Source organism: Rousettus aegyptiacus, unplaced genomic scaffold (assembly GCF_014176215.1).
Source record: "Rousettus aegyptiacus isolate mRouAeg1 unplaced genomic scaffold, mRouAeg1.p scaffold_m13_p_1, whole genome shotgun sequence".
Classification (NCBI taxonomy): domain Eukaryota; kingdom Metazoa; phylum Chordata; class Mammalia; order Chiroptera; family Pteropodidae; genus Rousettus; species Rousettus aegyptiacus.
This window is the reverse complement of record NW_023416284.1, coordinates 36,204,508-36,232,081: the sequence shown is the minus strand read 5'-3', so window position 1 is coordinate 36,232,081 and position 27,574 is coordinate 36,204,508. Positions and strand designations below refer to the sequence as shown.

General features: G+C 46.8%; 2 protein-coding genes across 4 annotated transcripts in view; both read left to right on the top strand.

The window, feature by feature from the left end:
* Positions 1-27,574, top strand: part of TTC22 (tetratricopeptide repeat domain 22) — a 69,156-nt gene that overhangs the window by 16,869 nt on the left and 24,713 nt on the right. Inside the window, exons 6-7 of one of the 3 annotated variants that reach the window (XM_016120393.2) lie at positions 1,666-1,818; positions 2,358-4,218. In XM_016120393.2, the coding sequence (XP_015975879.1) occupies positions 1,666-1,818; positions 2,358-2,894 (690 nt within the window). In that variant the 3' untranslated portion in view covers positions 2,895-4,218. Of the gene's footprint in view, positions 1-1,665; positions 1,819-2,357; positions 4,219-27,574 lie in introns of those variants that run through there. The other 2 variants (XM_016120394.2, XM_016120395.2) reach the window with 2 other exon arrangements.
* On the top strand, positions 15,633-21,889 carry PARS2 (prolyl-tRNA synthetase 2, mitochondrial). The gene is made up of 2 exons (XM_016120396.2): positions 15,633-15,695; positions 19,734-21,889. The coding sequence occupies exon 2, from the start codon at positions 19,763-19,765 to the stop codon at positions 21,179-21,181; it is 1,419 nt and encodes a 472-aa protein (XP_015975882.1). The 5' UTR covers positions 15,633-15,695; positions 19,734-19,762; the 3' UTR covers positions 21,182-21,889.

The following is a 27,574-nucleotide window of genomic DNA, read 5'->3' as shown; positions in this document are numbered from 1 at the left end:
TGATAATGGAGCATTTATGGCAGAAAAGAGTTTAGGAGTCATCAAGGTACACAGTTTGTGTTCTATACAATTGTAGAGTGAAAGAATGAAGGAGGCTCCCACCCACTGCAGGCCTCCCTTCTACAATGTGCCTGCAGCCTCTTCTTGATTAGTACCCAGTGCAGTCACATTGACCTGGGTTGAAATCTGACCTCTCGGCTCATCACTCCAGGACTGGGGCAAACCATGTACTCCTCCAAACCTCCGTCCAAATCTGGAAGATATAGATAACAACACCTGTCTTAAAAATTGTCAGAATACTAAGTAAAGTTACGTCTAACACACATCCCTCGGCCCACCCCTCACTCAGCTCCCTCTCTTCCAGCCACACTGGCCTCCTTGCTGTTCCTGAGGCAAGATCTCCCCTCAGGACCTCTGCCTTGAATGCTCTTCTCCAAGATATCCTATTGGCTTTCTCCCTCCCTTCCTGAGGTCTCCATGAAAAGGGGCTTTGAGCACCATTTTAGTGAAAATATCAACCTCTCATCAACATTTTATGTCTTCCTTTCTTGGTCTACTTTTTCTCCTTAGCACTTATCACTCTCTAACATTCTATTTGCTTATTTATTATGTTTATAGTCTCCACCACTAAAATATAAGCTCCACAGGGGCAGGGAATTTTGTCATTTTGCTCTTTAGTGTACCTTCAGTGGCTGGTACAATGCCTGGCACATAGCTGGCACTCAATGAATATTTGTTGAATGAACGAACGAACGAACGAACTCACATACTAGGTCCTGGCTAGACTATATTCTTTCAATCATCATGGTAACTCCTCAAGGAAGATATTAGTGTACTGATTTTTCAGATGTGGAAAATGAGGCTCACAGAGGTTGAGAAACTGCCTGCAACTCACATGCTAATAAGGGAGGAGGGGTTGGAATTTATCCAAGTCCAACTGGCAATAAAGCTCGAGCTTCCATCCCCAACCCCTCACCTCATGATGCTCTCTTAGTGTGGGGGAAAAGGGAGGAAGTGGGGATAAAAGTGAGGGTCTGGAATCATTTGTAATTTGATGTCTGTAAGTTGGGGCCACCTGTCATTCTTCCCAAACTGCCTGCTTACTTGGACTCTCACAAAATCGGTACTGCCATCCTAGCTAAAATAACCCCCTCCCCTAATCACCTTGATTCCTTCACCTTGTTTATTTTTATTTTTTTTTTAATTGCACTTATCATCACTCAAAATGATACTGTTTACTTGTTGTTCATGATTATCTCCCTACTGGAATGTTAAGTTTCACCAGGGCAATGACTTCATCTGTCTTATCACCATTGCACCCCCAGTACCTAGTGCAGGGTCTGGCATATGGTAAGCACTCAAAATATATTTGTTGGACAAACTAGTGAATGGACAAAGGGCTCTTACTTCATCTAACCCCCTCATTGTACAGACGGGGTAAAACTGAAGCCCCAAAAGGGGAGTGGCTAGCCCAAGTTGGCACAGGACTAGGACCTAGGACTCCCGGGTCTCAGTTTCAGGGGTTTTCTGCTGCACCACAGAACCTCTCTGACTTGCTGTTAAAAAAAAAAAAAAAAAAAAAAAAAAGACTAACTTCCTTTAGGGTAGAAAGAAGGGTAGGGGTCCTTGCTTGGAGTAGCATCACTGAGCTGACTCTGTGGGCAGGTCCACATCAGAGCCTACTTACACGACCTGGAGCGGGCCAAGATGGGGCTCGGAGGCATGCCTGACAGGAACCACCTGGCCTGCGCCAAGGCTGACCTCGAGGAAGTGGTCAAGGTGTGCCCAGGCCTCAAGACCTACCTGGACATCGGCCAGGTAAGGCAGTCTCTTGACTTGGTTAGCCAATGACTTAGTAAGAACCTGTTTACTATCTGCCAGACCAGGCCTGGGAACTGAGGACATAGGGAGGAATACGGGGCATGGCCCTGCCCCATGGTGGTACCCACCTTCTGTAGCCATGGTGAGGATTAAATGAGATAATACATGTACAGCTTTTAGAATGCGGCCTAGATCTTTCTAAGCACTCAGAAAATATGGACCATCGTTCTTTATCCAGAAGTGCCTTCTGTGCACAGGAGATGATTACCAAGAGGTGACAAGATCATAATTTTAAGCAAGAAAACCGATGCCCAGAAATTGCCTGGCTCAAGGTTATGTGGCCAAGAGCGATGGGGCTGGAAGGAGTACTTACTCTTTTTCTAGGGGAGGGAGACCAAAATTTGCCGTGAATAATTGTCAAAGGAGAGAGGTTGGGGGTGAATGAATTATATTTTTTAAAAAGCAAGTGTGGGAACAGAATGATCAGGGAGCAGCTAGACTGGAAAAGAAAGGCTCACCCCACCGCCCCACCCCAGGTCTACTACTACATGGGCGTAGACGCGGTGCAGGAGATGCTGGCAGTGGACGAGGCAGCGCTGAACCAGGCTCTGGTCTTCCTAGCCAAGGCCGGCGAGTCGGAGCTGGGCGCCACGCTGCCTGAGCTGCAGCTGCTGCGCGGCAAGTGCCTGCGCATCAAGGGCGAGGAGGCCAACGCGGCTGCCTGCTTCAAGCGTGTGGTGGAGCTGGACGACACGGGCTCCAGCCACACCGAGGGCTTCGGCTGCCTGCTCGAGGCTCTGCTGGCGCAGTGGAGGCAGGCACAGCTGAGCGACGGCGAGCTGGGCCGCGAGGTGGACACCTGGCTGCGCTGCGCCCAGGGCAAGTACCCGGCAGCGCGCCTGCGCCAGGAGCTGCAGCGAGTGTGGCGCGGTCACACGGAGGAAGTGCTGGGCCTGGCTCGGGCCTTGGTGGCCCAGGGCCGCCCGGCGCTGGTGCGGCTGCTCTTCGAGACCATGGAACGCGACGGCGAAGGCTCGGGAGCGCCGCGGGGCCACCGCGCATTCTCCTTCTGAGGGACGTTGAGGCCCTGTCCACAGCTGATTACCAGGTCTGGGCGCTGGAAAGGGCCTTGCTATCAGCTGGCTGGTGAGTGGAACCAATTAGATTCTCTTTCTGGAATTGGAATGAGGACGTTGAGACAGTAGGGCAGTTTGACATGCCCACTGAGAAAGAAGGACCTGATTCAGGAGAGCAAGGGAGGCTGGGTGCAGACACAAGAGACCACTGGGAAACTGCCGATTGAAGGCCAGAAATGTGCAGAGAAAAGAAGACGTCTCTGCGTCTCCTAAGAAATACAGAAGATCACTGCCACCATTGTGGTGGTTTTCTAGCTTCCAGTGCAACTCTGAGGCCTGACTGCCTGTCTTTGAATTCCATGAGCCACACTCTATCCTTATAATAAATCCCTCTTTACTTAAATTGACTGGAATGGGCCTTGGGTCCTGCAGCCAGAATAGCCGTGTGGCTAGAACAGAGGGCAAAGCTGTACAGTGAGCAGGTAAGGGGCAGGGCTACGGTCTACACCTGTGTGCCCAGAGCTCTTTCCTACCTAGCTAGCAGTCTTTCAGCAAGCTTCATCCTTGATCAGCACGGGCTGCATCGCCCTCAGACAACCTGGAATAAAGCCCACCCGTTTTGGGAACCCAGGTGCCCCACCCATCAGAAAATGCCATCTTCACGCAGTCTTGAACTTTTTACAGGAGAATGAAGAAAATGTTGGAATTTTACACTCTTGGAATCAATTCTAATAGTCATAGAATCTTAGATGTGGAATTTTATTGTCAAAGACTTAGACTCTGCCACCAAATCTTAGAATGGCCATCCAGGATTCTTATGGCCCTACCTAAAAGAGCTAACTTAACCTAAAATTCCAGATTAAGCTCTTGCCAGGCTCCATGAAAGCTAGTTATACATAGCTGCAATGGCAAGACCCCATGACGGTTTGTGATTTATTTTACATATATTTTATTCTTTCTTTAAAGAGTTATACTCACTGCTTTGCTCATATCCCTGATCCTCAGGCATTAACTAGGGATAGGCCAGCACCCCTGCATTGCTTCTCACATCTCCAGTGACAGATGGAGAACGGACTGAGAAGTGCAGTCCATAGAGATCACACACTCCAACCCTCTCATTGTGCAGACGGGAAGACTGAGAGCCCTCAAAGGGAAGTGGCTTGCCCAGGATCACACGTCCTAGCCTCCCTTCCCTTGTATCTCAAACTCACTGTCAGCATTTTTCAGGTTTGGAAAAATAACAATAAACTGATTAACACTAAAGCATTAGTGTTTATGTGTTATCTATCACACAGGGCGCTGATATCCATTGGGATAATACTCTAAGTCTAATGGTGGCAATCCAAGCACCTATGAAATCTGGGCTTTGAGGCCACCCTGAGACTCCCAGATTCTACCTCATGGCTCATTATGGCTCACCACTGTGGGCAATGACAGTCTCTCCCTCCCTCTCACCTCCATTGCAGCTGAATCAGGAGGCAACTCTACAGCAAGCAGCACACAGAGCCCAGTCCACTTCTCCCCGATCCCTTCTCCACCCACAACTGTGACCTGTGACCTTCCCTAGGACAGGAAACCATCTCTTTTTTCACCTGCTTCCCCAAACAGACAAACTAAATTCATGACAGTCTGCTGGCAAAATTGGGAAACTAGTGAAGTTTGCTTCCCAGGCTTCCCAATTTGTTTCCTTCCTTGCTTTTCCCATTCCCAAGGTCATGCATTTTTCCCTGAATTGCCTCCTATTAAACTTTTTAAATAAACTTTCCTTCTGATAATCTCATTCACACTAATCATATAAATGACTAACAAACACCTGCTGTTGACCAAAAGCCAAAAAGAGATAGGAAACCCCCTTTCCAGGACTGCCTCCTATGTGCTAGGCACTTCGTGCTTGTAATTCTCTCCACAGCCCTGGGGAGTAGCATTATCATGCTCATTTTACAGGTGAGGACACTGAGACACCAACCAAGATCACAGATAAGGATAAGAAGAGCCAGGATTTGGATCAGACCTACCCAATTCTGTGCTGCCTGCGAAAACACAGTCCTTCCTGGGAGATGGGTCATCTGTGGTGTAGAGTTGGGTTGGTGATCACCAACTCAACCTGTTCCTTTGCCCTGTCCTCTCCCTCCAGTGCACTAGACTCTGTTCCCAAACTGCCTTTCCTCTGTGCCTTTGTACATCTTATTCTTCTGCTGGCTTTTTTTCCTGTGATTTCTCTCCCAGTGCTTGGCTCAAAGATGCCTCCTCCAGGAAGTCTTATCAAATCCTCCCAGCTCTCATTAATCACTCCTTTTTATGCATGGAGAGCTCTCAGGGCATTGTGTTGCACTGCATTGCATTTATATCTTCTCCTTGGATCATAATTGTGTCATGTCTATTTCTTACCCTCACCCCAACCCTGGATTCTTTACAGCAGGAACCACAACTATTTCAGCACCAGGGTCCTACACTGAACTTGGCACAAAAGACAGGCTCAGTTTGGGTTGTTGAACTGAGTAAATTCGCAGCAGTGACATGGCTACTTTAGTCCCAAACAGGTTATTTCATCACCAGTCCACAGTTTTGAGGTTGGGGCCAGGTCTGCATCTTAAGGATATTTGAGGCCAGAGCTCAACCAGAAAGCATGGGCTTTCTTTCTGCCTCCTCGCAAGCCTTAGGCCAATTCTCCAATTCTGCAATTGGGAAACTGAGACCCAAATTTGTAAACTGAGACAAAAGAACAGAGATTTGGCCAAGGTCAAGCAATGAATCAATGACAGAAGCCAACTCGAGTCCCACTTCCTGACTTGTGGGCCACTGTCTCTGCCCTTTCAAGGCTGCCTCCTTTGCCAAGTTTATTTCTATCAAGTCCACGAGGACTACAGGCTTTCCATTCCTTTACTGGACAAATACTTATGAGTACTGGTTGAGTGCCAAGCTCTGAGGCTCCAAAGGAGAACCAAATAGACCTTCCCTTGCCTTCAGGGAGCTCGCAGGCTAGACACTGCAGAGTAGGTTATGCAGGGTCTTGTGGGCCACAGTGGGGACCCGGGAGACCAATAGGAAGCTAGGGAAGGTTTTAGCTGGCAGAACTGGCTACCCCTCCCCCTCCAAACCAGGTGTACACATTCTGTGATGGTTGCCTTTTCCCGGCCCAGTAGGGAGGAAAGAATGGCTGTCCCTGGGGCTGTCCTAAGCTGCCTCACCTCAGCAAGCCACTGCTGGGGCCAGGCCTGGCAATCTCCCAGGACTGTGGCTCTAGCTGGTAGGGGGAGGCTAGTGGGCGGCTGGTCTTCATTTAGTTACAATTTTGAGCCCTGTGGAACACCCCTGCCCACCAGGCAGCTGGGAGAACAACTGTCTGTCACACAGCTAAAGCAGCAGGAGATCCTTAGGGGAGCGCTACAGAGTAAAAGCCTAATGACCTCATAATCAGAGTAATGAAGATAAATCACACCTCGTGCTGCCTGCCCACTCTTTCCTCTGCATCTAACAGCCATCATTGGGCAACTGGAACTCATGTTTAGCCACCGTGAGCAAGGCATGTTAAAGATCGTGAAAACAGATGAGATTTTTCAGTTATAAATTTTTAGAATCTCAGAGCTGGAAAGAACCTCTTCCAGCCTCTCCATCTAAAGTAGGACTCCTCTCTCCAGTGAGTGTCCTGAACTACTTGCACGTGTCTGGCAGATGCGCAGCTCACTACCTCTGAAAGAAATCAATTCATTTTCAACTAGTCTGTCTTCTGAGCTTCTCCTATTGAGCTGAAATCCTCTTTTCTGTGGTTTTATCTCCTGATTCAAGTTCAGCTTCTGGGGCCACACGGAACAGGCCCTAATAATCATGCCGACCTTAAATAAGTCACTTTCTTATGACTCCCATTCTCTTTCTGTTGTACCTAGTACGGTGTTTGAGTTCTTCAAAAGGTGGGCGGCTGCTCTGCCAATGGCCAGGCTGAGCTCTGACCTGGCCTGCAGTTGTCAGGGCCCAGGCAGGAGCCTGCATAGAAGGGCTGCTTGCAGCTGAAAGCAGAACAGAGCAGGGCTTTTCCCATCCCTAATCAGGCCCCGAGGGAGCACCCTGTGTGGATAATGGTGGCTGGATGCCAAATGAAGTGAAATATCTCCTTTTCTCAGGCTGTTAACTTTTTTTCTTGTTTAAGGAAGGGGAGGATAATGACATTTAGCACTTTACAACTCAGCAGTAAAATGAGCAGATGGAAACAGATCCCCAACATGGCAGGCGTGTTTCCAGTGAGAAACCCTCCCCATCTCCGTGGGGCTGAAGTCACTGGCAAGGATTGCGGATGGGGTTAGGGGCACAGACAGCTCCCTCCTTCTTCCTCAACTCCTGCCCACAGGCAGCCACTCCAGGCTGCATGTCACACAGGCTCTTCCCTGCCCTTGCTTCCCGCTTCCTTCCTCTGCACACCCTATTCCACCTGCCTGGAGCACCTTTCTTACCTCCCAGGTCTGTTTGGAATACAACCTCTCTAATTTTGATGAGGAGAGGAGGAAAGGGATGCTCTTGACAGCAGTGGTGAGCAAAAACTGTGGAGCTGTGGCAAAGCTTCAGCTGGCCTCTAGGTGGCCATAGAAGAACAATTCGACTGAACAAGGAAGATTTCCCACAGGGAGGTCAAAGAAAATCACGGTCGTCAGTATCGCAATCACAACTATTTACTGAGAACTTGACATGGGCCAGTCATTGTGGCACGTGTGTCATATGCCTTACCCCATCTAACCTTTGCAAGCTCATGAGCTAGCATTGTCTCCATTTTACAGATGAGGAAACTGAGGTTCGGAGTGGCTCAGTAACTTTCCTGAGGTCCTTCCACACTGACTTGTATGGCAGGCAGGCTAAAGAGCACTAATGAATGGCTTTTTCATTATTTGGGGTTTAGATGATTTCTTTCTCTTCTATCACATATGTTGCTCTATAAACTGAACACTAAAAATCTGAATGCATTTTTCATGTTTATGTTTCCAAACCCGGCAATAGCTCTGTGGTGGAGCTTGTTCAATTTTGGCATGTGAATCTTTACATTTAACTGCAGCAACGCTGTGAGTTTTATTTGTCATCCGCAAAGTAAAAGAAACAAACAAAAGAACCTCTATATTTACTGCAGAGATCTGTTGTTTCATCTACCCAGAGCCCCTCCCTGCTGGTAATAGGAATTGCAACTTCCCCACTCTGTATGGAGGCAGAGGGCTGCCAGTCATAATACCCCGCCTCCTGACCGCAAGAGCTGACCTATGACCCAAGGTGGATCAATCAGAGTCTTTCCCAGAGAGTTTTCCAACTGGATGCGGAGACATAAAATGCTATCTATCCATTGGAATGGCATTAGCAGCTGTCCCATTAGGGTTAGGGTTAGCCTTGGGCATTGAAGGCCTGAAGACAGTATCTTAAACAAAATGGAAATTTATCCTGTAAGGCAAGCTCCAGTGTCATTTCAGTGCCTGCCCATGTCCCTTCTCCCCTCGCCTACCAGGTACCTGCCGAAGCCATCTAACAGCAAGCACCTGCTTGCACTTCTTTGCCTGACTGGAAGCACTGGGTACTTGTCACTCCTGGGAGCAGCCTTCAACTAATGGGGAATGGAAATTGGAGAATTCCCCAGCCTCATGGGGGGTGGGGGTGGAGAGGATCATTCTGAAGCAAATTCCACATTCCCCCTGAGGTCCCATTGGGGTTGAGGCCAGTTGCCCACAACAGCAATGGCTCTATCATTATCACACCGTGTATTCATTCCCGGCCCTTTCCCACTCTCATTTCCTCACTCCTCTACCAGTGTTTCCTGGGATCACCTCCCAAATAAACTGCTTGCCTGAGACTCTGATTCAGGATCTACTTCTGGGGGCGCCCAGCTTTTGACACCCTTGAAGTCCCCCTTTATCCAAAGAGGAGGACTCCACCACTTGAGCACTCCCTTGGCGCCTTCTTTGTACCTCTAACACAACAAACTGTGGTCTATTTTGTTGTATGCATTAATGAGGAAAGAGGGAAAATAGGGCATATATAAAATTGAATCACTTAACTAGCCTGGAAACTTAAAACTTTTGGATTTTCCAGTCCTGCATCAATGCCTACATATACTTCTGGACATATACTAAACTCCCAGATAATCCTCTGATTACTCCCTGAAGGATTCGTGTATCCAGACCACCTGACATCCATTATCCAGACCCCTGACATCTAACTAATAACACCCTGGACCAACCCTACAGCTTAAAATGCAGGACAGATCATTCTCAAGAATGTACTTTTTACTATAATAACTCTTTTCTTTCTTCTTCAAAACACATCTGGGTTTTCAACTACCTGTGTTTATCGTTTGCAAACTCTAAGACTTTTGAATAAATTTCTAGCAAAGCCTTTAGACTCTTTTTGAATTCACTAAACAAGTATAAAATAGGAAGGCACTCATTCATTGAGTGCCAGCTGTGTACCAGGCACTGTACCAGCTGCCATGTGCTCCTTCATTCATTTATTCACTAATTAATTCTTCAACAAATATATATAAAGCATTTACAGTGTGCCAGGCAATGATCTAATCCGGGGATTGGCAAACTATGGCCCACAGGCCAAATTTGGCCACTGCCTATTTTTGTAAATAAAGTTTTATTGGAACACAGTCATACTCATTTGTTGACATACTTCTATGGCTGCTTTCAGGCTACAATGACAGAGTTGAGTAATTGTGACAGAGACCATAAGTCCTGTAAAGCATAGGATATTGACTGGTCCTTTATAGAAAAAGTTTGGTGCCCCTTGGGAATGTTGGAGTGAAAAAAAAACAAACAAAAATCATACCCTCCTAGATTTTGCATCCTGCTTGGGCTGAGGGAGAGGCAACACAAATAAACCAAAAACTATGTAAAATTTAATATCTTAGATGGTGATAAATGTTATTTAAAAAAAAAAAAGAGAGAGAAGGAGTATCGGGAGTGCTGGGAGGTGGGGAGGTTAGGAGTCCTGACTGCAAAGGTGCCGTTTGAGCAGAGACTGGAAAATCCTGAAGATGTGAGCCAAGTGGACGTGGGAGGAAAGAACTGCTGGGTGGGGGAACAGCAGATGCAAAGTTAATCCTATGCTGAGCACTAATAGGAGCCCTTTAGGTGCTTTACATACATAATCTCATTTAATTACTTAAAAGTCATCATCTCATTACATACTTAATCTTGCAAAAGAATAATCTGAATGTATTTCTATTACTACTGTTTATGTAGAACTTTTAGTGTACATTGTTTTGTAATGTTGTTTTCTTGCTCTTCACAGCATTTCAAGGTTACTGACCTCACTAAAGTATAGCCAAAGATCAGAAGGGTCAAGTCCCTTGCCCCAGGTCACACAGCCTATAAGTGCAGGAGCCAGAAAGCAAACCTAGGTCTATCTGGATCCAAACACTGTATTTCTCTCTGTAAGCCACTAGCTCTGGAAGGCATGAACTCCACCTCGTTCCAATCGCACCTCATCCAAATCCTGCACCAAAGAGAAAAGTCAAAGACATATTGAAAGGAACTCAATTTCTATCATGCTCCCAGATAAGAGTGACCAGTTAAACTGCTGGAGTCACACCCAGAACTCATAGACATTTGATCATTCCCTCTGGCCTGGCGCACCTATGCTGTGCCCCAGACTTCTAGCTGTGCCCAGTGCTCTGCAGAGCTAACTCAAAGCAGGTGCTCGAAGAGGAGTTGTTGGTCGTCAGATTAGCTGTTGCTGAGGTTTTGTTTGGTTGCATTTTTAGCAGGGCATTCTTAAGAATTGAGGGAATTGTGTAGAATGATATTAATTCAGCAAATAAGAATTGAGATTTACTATGTACAAAATCTTTTTATGTAGTAAACAGATTTACTATGGCAGGGTTAGAGATGAACAGGACACAGGCCCTCCCCTCTGAAAGCTCGCAGTCTATGGTGGTAAAGAGGAACCTTTCGTGTGCCCTACATGACCTACTTTGTGCCAGGCACTGCGCTGAGCTCATTACCTACCTCATTACATGAGCCAACTCCTTGCATCTTCATCACGACTCCATGGGGGAGGATCAGGCACCTGAGCCTCAGGGAGGCTGCATATCTCACCCACAGGCGTATAGTAAGTGGGTGGCAGAGCAAGGATTTGCACTCCAGTCTATTTGACCCCATTAAATGTACATACTTAGCTATCACACACGTCAGAGAGAGAATGGGCCAGATGATAGACTCAGACAAAATTCTGAGGAGAGTGGAGCCTCTGCCTGCAGGGACTTCAAGGAAGGCTTATCAAAGAGGGTGCCATTAGAGCTGGGATCTAAAGGTTAGGCCTCCAGATAGAGGGGACCCACCCATTTGGAAAGTGTTTGCTTATGTGATGGCTCCCACAACTTTAGTTATGAGTCAACATGCGTTTGATACAAATAAGTTGCCATTGGTGGCTGTGAGTATGAAGATCAGGCTGCGCATCAAACAGACTTGAAGATGAATTTTATCTCCCCCTTTTACTAGTTGTGTTGACTATGGACACGCTATCCAACCTAAGCCTTGGTCGTCTCATCTATAAAATGGACAAAAGAGTGATATTTTTACCTTATGGGGTTGTTGTAGGGATTTCATCAGAAATGAGTGTAAAGTGTTTAATATTATCCCTGGCACATAGCAAGGGCTCTGAAAATGTGAACAATGATGATGATGACAATTCGTGACCATACTCTTTAATACTGAGGAATCATGATAAAAAAAACAAGCCTATCTTCCCAGAACCCTTCTGGCCTCTAATCCACCTAGACTTAGGTCCTAAACCCATGAACAAGTGATACTCTCTGGGCACAAGGAGAAGAGGCCTCTGAAGACAGAGAATGATCAGCATCCCACACAGTGGCAGAGCGGGGAGTTCCATGGCAACAAGATGATGATTCTCTCCTTATGGTGAGCAACGGAGCCATGCAGTCTCCAGAATCAGAATGAGTTAAAGGATGGAACAGATGCTTTCAATTAGACCTCTCATTGAACCCTCAGAACACCTCTGTGTGGTGGTATTATGATTTCTGTCTTACCGATAAAGAAACGAAGAGGTAACTGGCCCAAGGTTATATAGCTAGGAAGCGGCTGGTGGGATTCCAATTCGAGGCTACCCCTTCCACCTCCAGTCCAGTCTATCTAGATTGGGCTGGGCTAATGGGGCAAGGGTGGGCTTAGGAGTCCATCAGATGTACTGTCCCAATGGCTCTCTGGGGTCTGTCCCCTCCTCTCCCACCCACTGCCCCAGTCTGGTCCATGGTAGGAGTCCCCATCTTCTTCCTTCCATTTGGGTTCACACCTCACTCAGGCCAAGAAACACAGTTGACTATGTACTTCTCTAGTATAAAGCTCTTCCATTACCTACAAGCCTACTTCTCACACTGGCCAGCATCCTCAGCAGAAGAAGTGGCCATCAAATTATAACAAATATATGTCTACAGTGGAATGCAAAATGTCCAGAAATTTCTCTCAGAGAAGAAGTTGTTTTGGGCTAAGCCTCAAAACAGGTGTGTATATGTTATGGGGATGGGGGGGGGGTATCATTCTTCATAGAAAAAGTCTCACCAGCCTCAAAGATGAAGAAAACTTGCAGCCTGGTCCATTAGGCCCTGCCCCACTGGCACCTGCTGCCTTTCCTGTGGTGCCTCCATGATACCTGGGTACACTTGTGCTACAGATCTCTTTTTCCTTACAGCCAGTTGTGACTTACTGACCCCCTGACTGGAATGTCTTTCTATCCCGCCTGTCAGCCTGGGAAGCTCCTAGTTATCCCTTAAGATCCAATTCCACTTCCCATCCTCCAAGAAGCCCCCTTGATCCCACTAGCTCCATCCTTGCAGTGCTTGTCCCTCGATTTTTTGCTCTTCACAGCTTCTTACCTCAGGCTGCTGGGACTACCACTTTGAGAGGCAGCCTCTCCAGAAAGTTATGAGCAACGAGAGGTCAGGGAGTTCTGCCTTCACTTAATTCAGTACACACTCAGAGCCCCCGTCTGTGCCAGACCATGGGCTCCTGATGCAGAAATGACTCTGTGTCCTCAGAGGAGCTCTGAACTCAGGGAGAAACAAAACATCCATTCATTTATTGATTGATATAGTAAAACAAACAAAAAGCAAAACTCTTTGCCAATCCCCATCTGAGCCAAGCTGTGTGCTCAAGGTATAGAAAAGAGCAAAACCTATGTTTGCCCCAGAGGCCCTAGTCAGGGGCCAATAGAAGCCACTGAGGGTGAGGTGTGTCCCTAGGGCTGCAGGGCAACAAGGCAAGTATGCTGTCCTTTTGTTTTAAATGACAATAAATGAATAAATGAAAGAATGAATAATTTGTTCTGTAGGGGTTTTTCCTTCCTGTTTTAGGGAATTTGTGGGTTATAAACCATGAATGAGCTCTGTAAATCAAGACACCCAATAAATGAAAAATTGATTGATGACATGTCACATAGGGAGTTGCCAGCACCAACAGGGCTAGATTCTTGGCCTCTGCCACCCTGTACTTTCTCACTGGGGACTAAATCTACTCTGACCATGGTTAGCTTGAGCAAGCTCTGCAGCTCCAGGCTACAGAGTCTCCTACAAACACGAAGTGAAATGCAGCAGTTCTCAGCCTGCCTCCCAAGGGGGTCGTGAGCATTAATTAGTTACCATTGGTAAAGTGTTCTGAAGATGTGGGGTGTATAAACACAGCAAGTCATTAGGCCTCTCCACACCACTATGCTCTACAGCCTGGGAACTGTTAATTGAGAAATAATTAACACCTCAGGGTGCAGAGGACGGATGCTGGCTTTTCCAGAATTGGAAGGGATGTAATAATGTGCATGGGGAGCAGGGAAAGCTAAGGCTACTTTGGATCCCAAAATATACCAAAGATTATTCACCTCCTATCTCTAAGCAGGAAGCATGGGGAATATTGCCTCAGTAAAATGTTTGGGACTGCGCTCCTTGGAGAAAGCCCCCACCACAGTGCTAGGCTGCAGAGGCTGAGACACATTGTTAGGGCAAAAGCACTCAGGTCCAGTCCAGCTCTGCCTGACCTAGCTGGTTGAGCAGAGAGCAACTGCATGGTCCACCCAAGCTGCATTTTCCTCAACTGTAAGGTCAGGATGATAACATGCATCCACCATCTATCCCATTCCTCCACTATGTTGTCTAGTAGCTTCCCTCAAGGCCAGAAAATCCAGCTCAGGCCTGGGGAACTGTAAAGGACTGATGCCCAGGCCTACCCAGATTGATAACTGGCATCTCAGGGCTGGGACTAGGGGTTACATGGTAATTCCAGTTCAGTCAAGGTTGAGAACCAGTGCTTTGACCTATGTATCAAGCACTGGAGTGGTGGGAAAAGAAGATGCAAGTTATAAGCTATATAAATGTCTGACCCATGTACTGTATATACTTGAAACTAATAATGAAATAAAATAAAATGCTTAAAAAGAAGATATAAACCCTACCACACCTCATGCTTCCCTCATACCAGTTCATCATTTCCTGATTACATGCTTGTCAGTGTCCTGGTCCCTCTGCCTGGACATTCTATTCCATTCCTATTGCCATTCTTGACCTGGTAAACCCCACTCACCCTTCAGACTCAGTTCCAAGTTCACCTCCTCCGCGAAGCCCTCCTTCTTAGTACTCCTACAGGTTTCTCAGCCTCCATTACCCTACTGATCATACCATGTTGATCCTGGCAGATCCTGAGCAGGCTGAGAGATTCTTAGGGTCACCGTTAGAATCACCAGTGTATTGCATAGAATCTGCTACACTTTAAATGCTCAATAAATTATAGCTGTTATTACTTAGGTAGAGTTATATGACATGCAGCTCTCACGTCAGCACATTTGCACTTGTTGTTCTCATTGTCTGTAACATTCTTCTCCCAAATATCTGCAAGGCTCTCTCATCTCTTCAGGTCTCTGCTAAAATGCCACCTTCTCAATGAGGCTTTCTTGATCATCTTATTTTAAATTGCAACCTCCTGACCTCCAAACTTCTCCAATTAATTTTTCTCTATAGTATTTAAAAAGCATCTGATGAATCCTGTCTTTATATAAATTTTTGATAATTTTTTCACCATGATTTTGCATTAATTTTCTAAATTAATTACATTAAAATACAACTTCTCTTTATTGCAGAGTTCTGTGACCTCCCCTTGTTTCACTATATTGGTTTATTGACAGAATGTGAGCTACATTAAATACAGAGAATTTTGTTTGTGTTTTGTTCACTATTCCCAATTTCTACAACAGTAGCTAGTACATGGTTACTGCTCAAAAAGTAATATGAATGAAAGTTTGATTTAATGTCTTAAAGGCTGTCTTGGGCTTTGTAATAAGGGTGACTTTTTCCAATTGTTTAACTTTTTAAAATTTATTTAAATTATAAGCCTGTAAAATAATAGGGTAGATTCGAAACTGCATTGCCCACTGTTGTCATGGTTACACTACTGCCAGCCTTTCTCCTATTCAGAGAGTGCGGCGGCCCCAGACAGTAGGAGGGAACTCCACACTCAAAACCCGGAAAATCGGCTTTGATGATAGAGTTACACCTCCCTAAATCCTAGAGCGCACTTCCGGAATGGTGCTTTACTTATTGTTGCCCAGGCCGATCTTTGATCTTGAAGAGGGCCGGGTTCTCGCTCCTCGGCAAAGCTTCCGGAACACCTCTCACTTGCGTCTGCTGTGGGGTTGGGCGAGTCCTCTTGAATGCGGCTTTGTGATTGGCTAGAAGGACAGAAGGCGGAGCTTTGACAGACACGCCCCTGGCGCAGGCGCGTTCCCCCGGCACGGTGGTCGCGTGTGCAGCGTTGGCTGGGACTGCAATTGGTGAGCGTGGGTGTCAGGGAGGGTGAGAGACTGGCGAGGAGTGGTGGAGTGAATAGTGGGCTCTGAGCGCAGAGACCTAGGATTCTGCTGTCCGCTTTCCCATGTGCATCCCGTCCTTGGGTTGGGGTTACAGTCATATAAACTTTGGGGTAATACTCATCTCTTAGTCTCATTTTCCTCCATGGAAAACTGAAGGCAAGACTCCTTGTCTATCCAAGGTTGTTGTGGCATAGTGTTCCTAGAAGTGCCAGTCCTGGAAAGACCCTCAGAGTTCACCTGGTAGCTGAACCCATTTTACATATGGAAAAACTGAGATCCGGAAAATGTAGTCATGTGACCCGGTCACCCAGCCAGTGAAGGCCAAACCAGTTCTTAGAACTAGGTCTGGGGCTTCATTGTTTTTTGTTTGTTTGTTTGTTTGTTTGTTTGTTTTTCTTTCCCAGCATGGTTCGTGATGGAGACTTTGGGGGAATTGAAAATTGAAGGCAGGGACTTAGCCTCCAGGTGTGGCCCTGTGCTCTTCTGTCCTGTCTCTTGATACAGTGACTTCACATCTCAGAGCCTCCTTCTTCTGTGAGTTAGGCATGATGATAATAGCAAACACTGGCACTTACTGTATACCAAGCACTGTTATAAGCACTTTATGCATAGCTTTCCTGCTTGGATTGCAGGGCCTTGTGAGTCAAAGAACCTTTAAAAAAGCCTGTGCTAGAAGGACAGAGTAGGTGCTCTATAAAAATTTGCTAAGTGATTGAATGACTCAGAGGTTCTTTGGCAGACTCTTGAGATGCTGGACACATTTTTTACTATGTTGCTTTCAAGCCATTATCTGAGAAAATTGAAATGATTATTCTGTTGGTGTAAGCTGAGGGATCTGAGGATGAGCACACATTTAGGGCTCGGGACAGAGGGCTTAGGCTCTTATTTAAATTATCCAGGTAATATCTCATTGCACCCCTTCACTTTATTCTTCATTTACTAATATAGTTGATCAACAAACAATAATAGGCTAAATAATAGGCCTTGTCCTAGGCTCTGAAATATAAAAATGCAAAAAAACTTATAAACTCATAGTTTAATAGGGAAATAGGACATGAAACATTCATTCCCAATGCCTGGCACACAGCAGTTTCTCCAAACCATGTTTGAGAATTATTCCAGTGCAATATACTATAAGGAAGTGTTTTCAGTGGGAACACAGAGAAGGAAGTGACTCTGTTTGGAAGGGTTGGTGAAGGCTTCTTGCAATAAGCGAACTTTGAGTGATGAATTGGAGGTGCTGGGGGGAAGTTTGCCTGTTCTTAGAATGATGAGCAATTTGGGAACGTGTTAGGGGAGGGGTAGGATAAGTTGGAAGAGGTGTGTTGGGATAAAAATATGAAGAGGCTTTGGTACAATTCTGAGAAAATTACTGGGGAACCATTAACGGATTATAAACAGAAGAGACACTGAATCAACTGTAATATGGACACTGGACAGATGGGGTCAAGAATTGTTCAGTTCATTCATTAATAAACCTTTATTGAGTGTCTGCTGTGTCCGGGCACCATGCTGGTTCCTGCAGGTACAACTTGAATAAAATATACGTGGTTTTTACCCACATGTAATTTATAATCTAAATCAGAGTGGGTAAACAGTTAGGCTTCTGCATTGGTGCTCCCTGTGCTGTCCCTGGACTAGCAGCATCAGCATCACCTGGGAACTTGTTAGAAATGCAGGTTCTCTGTCTTTACCCCAGACCTACTGAATCAGAAACTGGAGGTGAGGCCCTACAATCAGTGTTTTAACAAGCTCTCCAGGTGATTCTGATGCTCACTTAAGTTTCAGAACCACTGGTATACTGTAATGTAGCAAGCGGTATTGAGGGGCTAACCCATCGTTGAAGCAATAAGGGACAAAAAGAAGGGGGTGGACTTAAGAGAAATCGTGAAGAAAGATTTGTTTGCTTTAGGAAGAGCCAGAGGCAAAGGCACTTCTGGCTTGGGCCACTGGCCTGAGGTGGGACCTCACGTGATGGGGGCAAGTGTGAACTACATGTGCCATGCCTCCAGGGCCCACACTTTTCCATGCAGTCACACTAGGACTCTGACGTAGTGCCTCCTAACCTTTTTCAGGTCCTAGGCCACATAGGAAATGATAATATTTGTACAGTGCATGGAGAAATGGATGAAGCTGCCTGAGGTTCGAGAGGACCAGCTGGAGGACTTAAGGCTGAAAGCTAGAGCTGGCCACCTGGGGCTTCCAGCTTCCCAGAGCTGAGAGGGATCAGTAACCCATTCTCAGCACACTGCAAGGGAACTTTCCTCCATGGGATATGCTGAAAATCAGAGTTGCTCACCAAATTTGACAATATAAATCAAGAACCTTGAAAATTTATACCCTTTGTTCAGTAATTCCATTCCTGAAAATCCTCTCCCAAATAGATAACAAAATAAAGACTTCTGTTCTTTGTAGTTTACCTATAAGGAGAAAACTGACAACTCTCTGGTAGTAAGAGAATCATTCTTGATATAGTCAGTCAATGAATTGTTGTACTGCCATTAGAACTGTGTGACTATTTGCTGAAGTCATAGAGAAACGTGCGTACTCATTCATCAGATAGTGTCTAGTCAGCCCCTGCTGTGTGCTGAGTGGAGAGCAAGTTAGAGGTGGTCCCTGCCCGCACAGAGCAGAGTGCCTGGAAGACAAGCAACCCAACGTGCAGTAACTCCAAAGAGTGGTATTTGATAGGGGACAAATGGGCTGCCGCAGGAGAAGCTGGTCTTTGCAGTATGAGAGGTGGGACAAGGAAGGCATCCTAGAAGACAGGATGGTAATCCTGAGGCCGGAAGGATGGGTAGATGTTGGTATGCAAAGGGGCAGTGTGTTCAAAAGCGAGCATGGTGCAACTGGGACACGGAGAGGGCAACTGGGACAATGAGAAGAGGTCTTAGGGGACCAGCAGCCGGCTCATGTGGGGCCGTGGGCACTGTGAAGGTCAGAAACTTAGACCCGGTTCTAAGGGAACCAGGAAGCCATTGGAGGATTTTAAGCAAGAAAAACTGTTACCGTATGTGTTTTGGAAGTGTCCCCTACGGCTGCAGCGTGACGAGATGATAGTGGCCTGGACCTGGGTGGAAGCTGTGGGGGTGGAGAGAACAAATTGAACAGCATGTGAAGAGGTAGAGATGACAAGGCCAAGAGGGTTGGTGTATGTGGGGCGGGGGGCGGGGGAGGGACAGGGAAATGAACCCAGTCTTTTGGTTTACACGAAGGGTGGCTTATGGTGCCATTCGGAGTGATAGGGGGTGGGTTTTGGGGGAGGGCGCTGAGTTTCTTAGGGTGCTGAGTTTGAAGTGCAGTGTGTTCTCCAGGAGTCAGCGTGTGGCCCGACCTGGGAGTGTGTGTGAGAGAAGGGAAGAAGCACACAACATTTGACATGTATGGGGGTGAGCAAGGGACAGGGCTGGCAAAAGAGAGAAGGGATCATCAGCTGTAGTTGTCTCTGGGCTGAGGGGTTATAGTTGCTTTCGTTTTCTTTTTTATTTGTTTGTTTGTTCCCAGTTTTCTGTAATAACAATAGCAAACATCGATTGAGCTCATAGAATGTGCCAGATGCTGTTCCAGTAACTTTTTTATAACTTTTCTAAGTTCCTACAATAAACCTAGAAGGTAGGTTCTATTGCATTGCCATTTTACAGATGAAGAAACTGAGCACAGAGGGTTTAAGTCACATGTCCCAAGCTGTCAGTGGGAAGCCTGCTCGGAAACGGGGCTGTGTGGATCCAGAGCCTGGGCAGTCGCCACCCATTCCTGTCTCTCCACAGTATGCTCTTATATTTTTTGTAGATGAAAAAATATTGATTTTTTTTTTTTTACATGACAACAAGAGGTAAGAAAAGTAGTACTTGGATCTGCTAGGAAATTGGAAATGAAAGGGTTTGCATCTGCAGAATCAGTGTCTGTCTCAGAAGTTTATTGGAGACCAGACTGAGCTGGCTACTTCATAGTGTCAGAATGTAGTTAATGCTTATTTGTGCACAACTCATTTTTCTTCAGGCCCAGGTGCTTCCGTATCCTGGGGTGGTATGGAAAGGCTGCTAGCAAGATTCAGAGCACTGGCCACCTGCAGCCACCAGCTTTCCGGGTATGTCCCCTGCAGGTTTCACCACTGTGCCCCAGGGAGAGGGAAGCGCTTGATGTTGTCCCGAGTGTTCCAGCCCCAGAACCTTCGGGAAGACCAGGTGCTCTCTCCGGAGGGCAAGTCTGGCGACCTGACCTGTAAGAGCCAGCGGCTGATGCTACAGGTGGGCTTGATCCACCCTGCAAGCTCTGGGTGTTACCACCTCCTGCCTTACACTGTTCGTGCCATGGAGAAGCTGGTGCGGGTGATAGACCAGGAGATGCAGGCCATTGGGGGACAGAAGCTCAACATGCCCAGCCTCAGCCCTGCAGAGCTCTGGCGCGCCACCAACCGGTGGGACTTGATGGGCAAGGAGCTGCTAAAACTCAGAGATAGACACGGCAAGGAATACTGCTTAGGACCAACTCACGAGGAAGCCATTACAGCCCTGGTCGCTTCCCAGAAGACACTGTCCTACAAGCAGCTTCCGTTCCTGCTGTACCAGGTGACGAGAAAGTTTCGGGACGAGCCCAGGCCCCGCTTCGGCCTTCTTCGTGGCCGAGAGTTTTACATGAAGGACATGTACACCTTTGACTCCTCCCCAGAGGCTGCCCGGCAGACCTACAGCCTGGTGTGTGATGCCTACAACAGCCTGTTTAACAGACTGGGGCTTCAGTGTGTCAAGGTCCAGGCAGACGTGGGTAGCATCGGGGGCATGATGTCTCATGAGTTCCAGCTACCAATGGATGTTGGAGAGGACCAGTTTGCAGTCTGTCCCAGCTGCAGCTTCTCAGCCAACATGGAGACACTGGACTTGTCACAAAAGAACTGCCCTGCTTGCCAGGGACCACTGACCGAAACCAAAGGCAGTGAAGTGGGGCACACATTTTACCTGGGCACCAAGTATTCCTCCATTTTCAATGCCCAGTTTATCAACGTCCATGGCAAACCATCCTTGGCTGAAATGGGGTGCTATGGCCTGGGCGTGACACGGATCTTGGCTGCTGCCATTGAGGTTCTCTCTACAGAAGACTGCATCCGCTGGCCTGGCCTTCTGGCCCCTTACCAAGTCTGCCTCATCCCACCAAAGAAGGGCAGTAAGGAGGCGGGAGCCACAGAGCTCACAGGGCACCTGTACGACCACATCACAGAGGCGGTGCCACAGCTTCGTGGGGAGGTCCTGCTAGATGACAGGACCCATCTGACAATTGGAAACAGACTGAAAGACGCCAACAAGTTTGGCTATCCCTTTGTGATCATCACTGGCAAGAGGGCCCTGGAGGACCCTGCCCATTTTGAGGTGTGGTGCCAAAACACTGGCGAGGTGGTCTTTCTCACCAAGGAAGGAGTCACAGAATTACTGAGTCAAGTGCAGGTTGTCTAAGCACTCCCAGCCCACCCCAACACATCTCGCAGCCTTGGAGTTCACTCTGATGCTGCCTTTGCCTTCACTCCTTTCTGGGGCTGGTCTCTCCAGAACCAGGGCAGCTCACAGAAGGTAAGAATATGTTAGGGAAACCGATTTTTATCCAGTCATTTGTTCAGAGGACTTGTATTTAAAGTCGTTAACTTGGTCCCTGTCTCTGGATTGGCCTTGCTGCCACGTACAGTCCCTTTTTCATTCCGATTTTGAAGCTTTATTAGGAGACAGAGAGGCAAGAAAGGGCAGAGTTCTCATGTGGGCCCTCAGCCGAGTCACTGCCCTTCCGGGAGCTGAGTTTCCTGTGTGAAGGATGGGAGTGGCTGATCGCCAGGGCCCTCCGGTTGTGATGGTCTGATTACAGGCCAGTTGCTGCATACCAGGCCCACCAGCCCTCTTCCACTTGGACTCATCCTCTCCCCTGCTGAGGCCTGTTTCTCCATCTGTGACATGAGATAATGGAACTAGATCTGTAAATTCCTTAACTTTCTGTCACTGGCTGGTTCCATGAGAGGTCATGACAGATCTGGTTCCTCTGATCCTCCTTAGTCTAAGCTACACAGAACGTTGATTTAATCAATTAATGAGCCCCAAAAGCACCTCCAGAGACCACTTAGGCCACTGCACTCTGAGATCATGTTGGATCAATGGAATAAAGTCAGACTATTGGGATGGGCCTTGCATGTTCCTTTGAAACAGTGGTGACACCTGCCATCTTAGTGTAGTGGCTTCCTGTCTTGAGACTCTTCTTTTGCTATCATTTCTGTACCCCACTCAAAGAAAAAAAAATGGGCGGCCGAGAAAGTGTTTTGAACCATTTCTCCCCACAGATACCAGGATAGGAAGCTTCGAGTGCCACGGTGACTGTGTTATTAGGGCAGAGTTGGATCCTAGAGCCACAACCGGGTGAATATTCAGTGCTCTGCCTGCATTATGTGGCCAATTAGGAGCAGACTTGAGCCACTACTGCAGTGCCGCCTGCTTTCATTGCTCGTGCTCCCTAGATTAGGGTCTTGGACATGTCCAAATCTAACAAGGATATATCAAGGGCAAGCTCAAGGCCACCACCTCCTGAAAACATGCCTGACAGCTCCTGGAAGTGGTTTTTCCCCAGCACTCCCCCGTTCATCCCTGATGGCATTCCTTCTTGTTCGGGGCAGCTCCTAGTTTTGCAGCCAGCCTCTTGTAGTTGATGGTCAGCAACTACAGGGTCCTAGACTGATTCCTAGTCTACTGCAGTTCTGTCTTGGCCAACTGTTGCACCTGCCACGCAGCTTCCCAGCAGCTTATTACTGCTACTGCTGTTACAGCTCTAGTAACCCCACCCCAAGCACATACCATCAGGTTCCCTAATTAATGCATATGCCAAGACATAATGACTCCCAGGCTCACCACTGGAGCGTGGGGGCCCAGCATTCAGGCCAGGAGATGCAGCTTCTGAGAGAAGACCTAGAAAGGCTGGATTGTAAGGCAGTCCTTACCCTTGGTTTCACGTTGGAATCACCTGGTTCCCACCCAGAGGTTCAGGTTATAATCAGGGATGTGGCTAGGTATCAGGAATTTTAAAGTTCCCCAGATGATTCTAACATACAAAGTTTATTGAGAGCTCCTAGTGTGTGGGTAGCCGCCTTCTCTGAGCCCACCTTGTAGCTGAGTGTTTCTTTGAGTAATTTTTGTTGTATATTATCAGACTGATGGGAGCTCTCTGCTTTTAATGGGCTTGTCATTTATTTGTTGGAGACCTGCCACTGTGCTGTGATGCCCTTTTTTGCACCATTTTCAGACCTTGAAATTGTACAGGAGGTGCTGTTACTCTCATTTTACCAATGAGCAAAGCTCTTAAGTATCAGAGCTAGAATCCAAGTATTGGCCAAAACCTGTCCTCCCCATTACAATGCATGGCCTCTGCCTATGCAAGTGATTTCAGTAGTTAAAACTGAATTATTTATGTCTATCTAATCAAGTTAGCCTTAACTAATGAGAAATTAGAATTCATGCATATGGGTGCATATATATATATATCTATATCTATATATATAGATAGATAGATATATAATTTTTAAGTTCATGCTCTATAATCTTAATTTTGGAATGCTAGCCAAATGTAAGAACTTTAAAAACCACCCAATTAATTTTAAACCCTTGACAAATGTACAAGTTATAGAATGATTTGGGGATGATGTAGAATCATGGAACTTTAGAATGAGAGGAGAACTTGGAGCCTGCCTGTCCAGCCCTCACTTCACAGATGGGAAACAGGCCTGGAGTGGGAATTAACCTGCCACATACCATCTGACTGAAAAAAGGCCTGATTGCAGGCCAGGTGCTACATCCCCCAAATTAGGCTGCTTCCTGTCAATAAATCAGCCTTTGAACTACAGAAGCCTCTATGTATGAAACGTGCCCATCCTCTATTTTCCGAGAGAAACAAATACAGAGTACAAGAAATCTAGGTGTTCTGATTGCTAAGCCAGTGTTTGTTCTAGTAGCAAGGTCAGTGTAATTTGGTGGAAAGATCAGAACCTGAAAGAGACCTAATCCTAGATCCACCTCTTACCAGGGATGTGACCTTAGGTAAATTACCTGACCTTTGTGCATTTCACATTTCTTCATCTGTAAGATGCACTCATGATAATGGTACCTACCTCCCAGGGTTGTCTGGGCGTTGGCTGAGCTTATATGTTATGCTTAACTTTTGCTATGCTCTCAGGGAACACTTCCTTAATACTAGGTGACTTAGAAAATGCCCATTGGGAGCTCAGGTTCTGCTGTTAATTTTATCTTGCTTAGGTGCTTTACATCCTTCCTGGGGAATGCCACCAGCAAGAGCTAAGTAATGCTTGCAGAGTGGTTCCATCTCCTTAGAGGCAAGATGGACTTACTCAAAATAAACTTTCTTCTTCTTAAACTTGCCAGTGTTACTTCTTGCCATGAATTGATGAAATGGAGATGCTGGCAAAATAACTGGTACTGGCTGTATTATCATTGCTCATTTCTTGGGGAGAGCTAGAGGCAACTGGCTAGGAAATATTTCACAGAATTAGTACTTGGGGACACAGGCTGGTGCATAACCAAATCAACATGTAAAGCAAGCTTAGGATGTAAATCAAGGGCTCCATTCATATTCTGTATTTAAATGGAAGAAACACCTGCTGGGCTATCCATAAAAAAAATCTGTTGAAATTGTCATTTCCTAACTACTCAATGCCAGGCCTCTTCACAAAGTTCCCACCATCCATTTCTACACCAAGGTGCCAGAATGCTTTTTAGAATGGATTGTTGCACATCCAAGGGCATGTAAAGGTTTATTTTAGTTAGAATAAGTCTTTATAAATGTGAGTGGTTTTCTATAATATAGAAAATGGGAAAAAAATTTAATAATGTTATTGCAAACTTAGGGAACTTTAAAAAAAAAATCAAGATACTTCACTTAATTTAAAATAATGGCTTATGTCATAGTGACTCAGACTAGAGGCGTGAGTCAGACTACCTGGGCCACTTGATAGCCATATGACTTTGTGGAAGTTTGACCTTCCTCATACTCCCTATGCTTCATTGGTAAAATGGGGACAACAGTGCCTGGCTCACAGCAGGTGCTTGGCAGCCGCCCCTTATATTAAGCCAGTTAGCCCTTTGTACACAGTAGGTGAGTGAGTGGTACATGCGGGCCAGCAAAAGAGGGTGGCACCTTTAGGCTCCCCACATTCAGGCACCACTTTGGTGCAGGGATGGTGTCCACTCCTGTTAAACCAGCAAATCTAAAGGCTACTAATGAGCTTCCATGGTGAAAGCTTAATTGCTCCTAGCTAATTAAAACTGTAGAGCCAGGAGAGTGAAGAGGAGGCACTTACCAATTAATGCTAAATGAGGATGCCCCATTTGTAAGGGTAGAACTGCCCAGGCTCACCCAGAAAGCTCATGGGCTGACAGGAGACTCATTGGTGGGGTGTCGAGTGCTGTGGAGATTCGGCTGTGGGCTGTGGCAGGGGTTTCCGCAGACTGGATTCTTCTACTCAGGATGGGGTCGTTGCATGACAGTGAATGCCAAGACTTTACTATAACCTTGGAGTGAGCAGGCAAGGCTGCTGGGGCTATTGCCAACTTCTCAAAGGCAGGGGCCCAGTCTTGTCACTATTAATATCTCCTAAAGGGTTTAGAGGAGTTCTGAATTCAAGTCCTGACTCTACTTTTACCAGCTAGTTGACTTTGGGCAAGTTACCCACCCCATTGGTGCCACTTTTATTATTAAAATGGTGCCATGAAACTATTTGCCTTCTAGAGGTGTTGAGAGGATTAAGTATGCCAGTCCACATAAATCACCTAGAATGCTGTCTAGCATATCTTAAGTGCTCCATAGATGACAGCTGTTACTATTGAGCCAGGCTAGCATATGCACTACCCCTGGAATGTGCCTTTCCAAGGCTCCTTGCCTTTGCATGAAGGCCCACCTACTTACCCCACTCCACCAATTTCTGCAGCTTCATGGCCCACATTCATCATGTATGGTGGCTTCCACCCCTTATCTGTTCAGAATTCATCACTCCTTCCTCTGTGTCATCAGTCAATAGTTATTTGTTGTGCACCTACTATCTGTTGAGCAGGTGCTCTGCTAGGTCCTAGCAATACAAAAATGTACAGTTCAGGTTCCCTTACTCAGTTTACAGAGAAGTGGGAGGAACCATCCAGTAAGCAGACAATTACAATGCAATATGGTAAGTGTAGTGATGGTGCAGGGGCCATGGGACAAGTGGGATAAGGGGCCACGAAGGCTTCCTGGAGTAGGCAGCTGGGCCTGATTGAAGACTAGGTGTTAAAGGGAGAAACAGTTGGGTATGGAGGAAGAAGAGCAAGTGGAAATAATGTTCCAGGCAGAGGGAACAATATGCAAAGGCCCAAAGTTAAGAGCATGGCAAGATTGGAGAATTACAAAAAAAGTGTCATCGATTGAACACATAAGGTAAGCTGTTACATGTGCTTCACATAATTAACTCATTTAATCCTCACAGCATCTGCATGAGGTAGGTGATACTATCCTATTTATATCGTAGATGAGGAAACTGAGGTACAGTGCTTAAGCAAATTGTCTGGAGGCCATATAGCTAAGTGAGTTGTGGGGCTGGAATTGGAGGGCAGGCAGCCTGGCTCCACAGCTAGTACTCTAAGCCACTGCACCCTCCTGCCTCATAGCTGAAATGTGTTCAGGATGACTGGGCTAAGGAAGCCAGAGAGAGAAAGCTGCAGAGGTAGTAAGGGGTCAGATCCTGAAGGGCCCTGGATGCCACACTATATTGATGAGGGGGAGCCACAGGGGGCTCAGAGGCATGGACAGACTTGCTTTTGTGGCTATATTTTTCTTCACTAGAGCAGTTTCTAGCCCAGAGTTAGATTTATGACATCCACTCAACAGCATGACCTTGAAGGCAGAGGGTGCCTGATGCACTTCAGCCTTGATGCCCTATCCTTGGTTGGTGCTTGTTAAATATTTGTAACCAAACAGAATAAAAGGAACACAAAAAAGGAGGCAGATGGGCTCTGGAGTGAAATGCTTGGGTTCATATCATGGCTCTGACAATCAGCCATGGCAAGGCTGCATGCCCCCATCTCCTTATTTATAAAATTGGGATCCTAGACCCAAGGCTGGGGCTGTTAAAATGAGAATTCAGGTTTGCACAGTGCCAGAACTCCATGTTGACAGCTGCCATAATGTCTCTTGGTTCCCTTCCTGCCTGTGTGTACCTAACCAGCAAGTAGTGTGTTTTGGGGTAGCTTAAGGGGACTTTGTTCCCCAACCCAATTCTCCAGCTGCCACCCTAAATCCACAGAAGTAACCAGAGAGAAGGGCTGCACTCCTGTCCTGTAGGAAGGAGGGGCCCCCAAGTGGTGGGAAAGGCTTTGTAAGTCAGGGATGCTGAGAATGCTGGTGCCTTGCCCCTCCTCTCTCGGCCTCAGTTCCCTTATCTGTAAAATGAGTCGGAGGGTTGAGGCCCTGCAGGAGCTCTGACTCTGGCTCTGCTGGAGTTTCAGCCATAGGCAGGTGGCTGGGGAAGCACTGGGCAGTGGCCAGGCCCACATGCTCCCCTTGGAATCATCTGCCTCTTGGGCTGCCTGTCCCACCAGCCCTGCCCCTAAGTAAGGGGCACCCCCAGGGTTTTTTTTCCCACACTCCCCCACCCTGCTTAGCTAGGCTTCTACTGGCCAGGGAACTGGAAGGGGAGGTCCCAGGGTGGGCAGTGCACAGGGACGCCTGCTCTCTGGCCTAGCAGAGTTGTAGTCCTAACCTCCTCAGGCCCACTCCTAAGTTCATGCTCATTCCACTTTCTTGCACCCAGAGAAGATGGCAGCGGTCAGAGGCAAAGC